Raw genomic sequence first — 2,654 nt, forward strand, 5'->3', positions numbered from 1 at the left:
TAAAAAAAAATACAGATCGACAGAAAAAAAATAAACATCTAACAAATATGTATACACTCCCCACTGACCGCACCCTCATCACGTAACATATGTAAATATATATGTATACACCTTAGAATTTATATTAATATTTTTATTCAGCCTATCGTGAAGGCTGTGATTATTATATCAACTACCTGTTCAGCCTAGAAGAGTTGTTCTTCACAAGCTGTGAATCCTTGTGAGGTTCTGTAGCAAACATAGATCGGCCTCCGGTACATGTTCGGGATTTGTCGTCCCCCAGCCCGTCTTTCTTCTTGTAGCAAGCATCTTCTCTGTACAAGTACCCAGTATAGGATTCCATTCCTATATTATTATAACCTAGTAAGTCTTAAAAAGGTCTAACTTAACAAAACATCTGTTTTAAATTATATCGTATAATATTCCACCTTTGTATTATTATATTATCTAATTGAAAACAGATCCAACAATGCTTCATGCGTCATCAAAAACTTATGATAAAAATAATAATAATAATAAAGACCGAGATCCTTCCAGTGACACCGCTCGAAACCCAATTCTACTAAATCAGTTTTAACACAATCCTCCCTACGTTTCGGTCTGAATATCGGAATGAATACCCAAAAGGGTTTAACTTTGGGTGGCAATATATCGGTGCTTGGGTATACTGATGATTTGGTATTATTGACTGAGGACAAGGAAAGTATAGAACTAAATACAACAGCGTTAATAAACTCCAGTTAGGAACTAGGTTTTAAAATAAATACGGATAAAACAAAATATATAGTTAACAGTAGAAACGCTAGAAATTTCGGTGATTTAGATATAGGAGGAAATATAGGTTGATATGTTTAAGTATTTAGGTTCTACGGTGACAAGAAAAAACGAAATTGAGGAAATAAAAGCTAGTTTGAAGGCGGGAAATGCTTGTTATTTTTCAATTTCGAAACTGTTTAGCTCGCGCCTTCTATCGAAAAACTTAAAAATTATAATTTACAAAACTACTGTCCATCCCACTGTTCTTTATGGATGCGAGACGTGGCCCCTTACACTAAGTATTACGCAAAACATTCGAACCGAAAAAGGATTAATTAACGGGAGAATTTAGAAGAATATTACGCAATGCTGAATTAAGGGATCTACACTCAGTAAATATAATTCAGGTTATAACATTACGGCGTATAAGGTTTTAGAGCTTAGTGACGAGCGGATCCCTAAAATGTTAATAAATACCGAACCGACGGGTAAACGTCCTAGGTGTACGTGTAAACAACCTAACTCGCCCATCTTATACACTGCAATACTTTAACCTGAATTATATTTACCAGGTGCAATTACCTCAATTCAGCGTTGTGTATATTTGAAAAACTTAATGATAATAATAAATATGACAGTATAAATTATTCTATATCATTATTTTATCTCTTTATGAGTGATTAAGCAAAAATTAAAAAGGTTGATATAGCCCTTTTTTCGAATAATGCGATTTAGGCATCGAATTGATAATGGGCTTAAAGATGCTTTTAAAAAAATCCAAATACCTTGAAAGTGGGGATTATTTTTTAATATTGATAAAACAGAAGCTATGATTATGAGGCTATACTTCCATAGACACTAGATTTAAATGATTTGATTGAGAATAATTGCCCAACTAAGACTATCCGGTAAATATGCAATTACTCGCAGTGTCGGTCCACACAAATATATTTTAGACCCGCAGAAGCTTTGTCCAGCTTGTGATGGAACGGCACTGAAGGATTGTTTCCATTTTTTAACAAACTGCCCCGCGTATTATGAGAACCGAATCCGGTACATGCCGAAACTAAGCAATATTAACGAGTTGTATGAATTTTTGTCTGTACCCTCACAATCGGATCTTAAACTTCTTTTTATATATCCAACTCAAGCCTTATATTTAGAGCAGGATAGCTATTTTCACAATAAGATATATAATTTTTTGCTTCTTCTATTTCATTAAGTAAGTATTGTCGTTTATGTTCTGTTTTTTCACTCTGACTAATGTAGATAATCCGAGTTTGGATTTACTGTTTGTTATTAGCTAGGAGAGAGAAATACTTTATTCATCTATGCTGCCCAAATACATCAGGCTGCTACATACACAGCATACTTATCAATCCGTAATCGGACATATGTAAATTACATATAATTACATGATATAATAAAATGATAAAAAACAGTTTTTTTTCCCTACAGTATCCTTTTACAATAAATTTCGGTGTATACACCAAATACAAATATTTCAATTCATTCCTTTTTTTTCTTTCCCTTTTCTGTTCCTTCAATTTCACCATTTCTCAATTTTTAATTCACCCGATCAACAAATTCACTCTCCTGAATTCACCCTCCCAGATCCTCTCCAGTGACCCGCTAAATAAATTCACTATTAGACGACAATGTGAGATCAGACCATTAATAATAGTGAAATTTTTTTTTTTTTTCCGAACCCTCTAAAACAGAAATAAGAAAAAAGAAAAAGTAATTCGTGTTGTGTCTTACCTTTTACTACCTTTGGTATTTAAAGGTTACCTGTTATATTTAATTTTACATATGAGCTATCCGTTCAGCAACTATTTGAGTCCGGAGGTGAGGGGCCTCCTCGTGTTATATCGCATATAATATATAAATAAAAATAA

At 33.2% G+C, this 2,654-nt stretch overlaps 1 protein-coding gene across 2 annotated transcripts in view; it reads right to left on the reverse strand.

Moving 5' to 3' along the window:
• LOC106685642 (uncharacterized) overlaps positions 1-401 on the reverse strand; it is a 13,547-nt gene extending 13,146 nt beyond the window's left edge. For both annotated transcript variants that reach the window (XM_014428437.2, XM_014428438.2), the window contains exon 1: positions 177-401. In XM_014428437.2, the coding sequence (XP_014283923.1) occupies positions 177-343 (167 nt within the window). In that variant the 5' untranslated portion in view covers positions 344-401. The remainder of the gene's footprint in view (positions 1-176) is intronic.
• Between the last annotated feature and the right edge of the window lie 2,253 nt (positions 402-2,654).

This window comes from Halyomorpha halys, unplaced genomic scaffold (assembly GCF_000696795.3).
Source record: "Halyomorpha halys isolate HHAL.00 unplaced genomic scaffold, Hhal_1.1 Scaffold720.1, whole genome shotgun sequence".
Taxonomy (NCBI): Eukaryota; Metazoa; Arthropoda; class Insecta; order Hemiptera; family Pentatomidae; genus Halyomorpha; species Halyomorpha halys.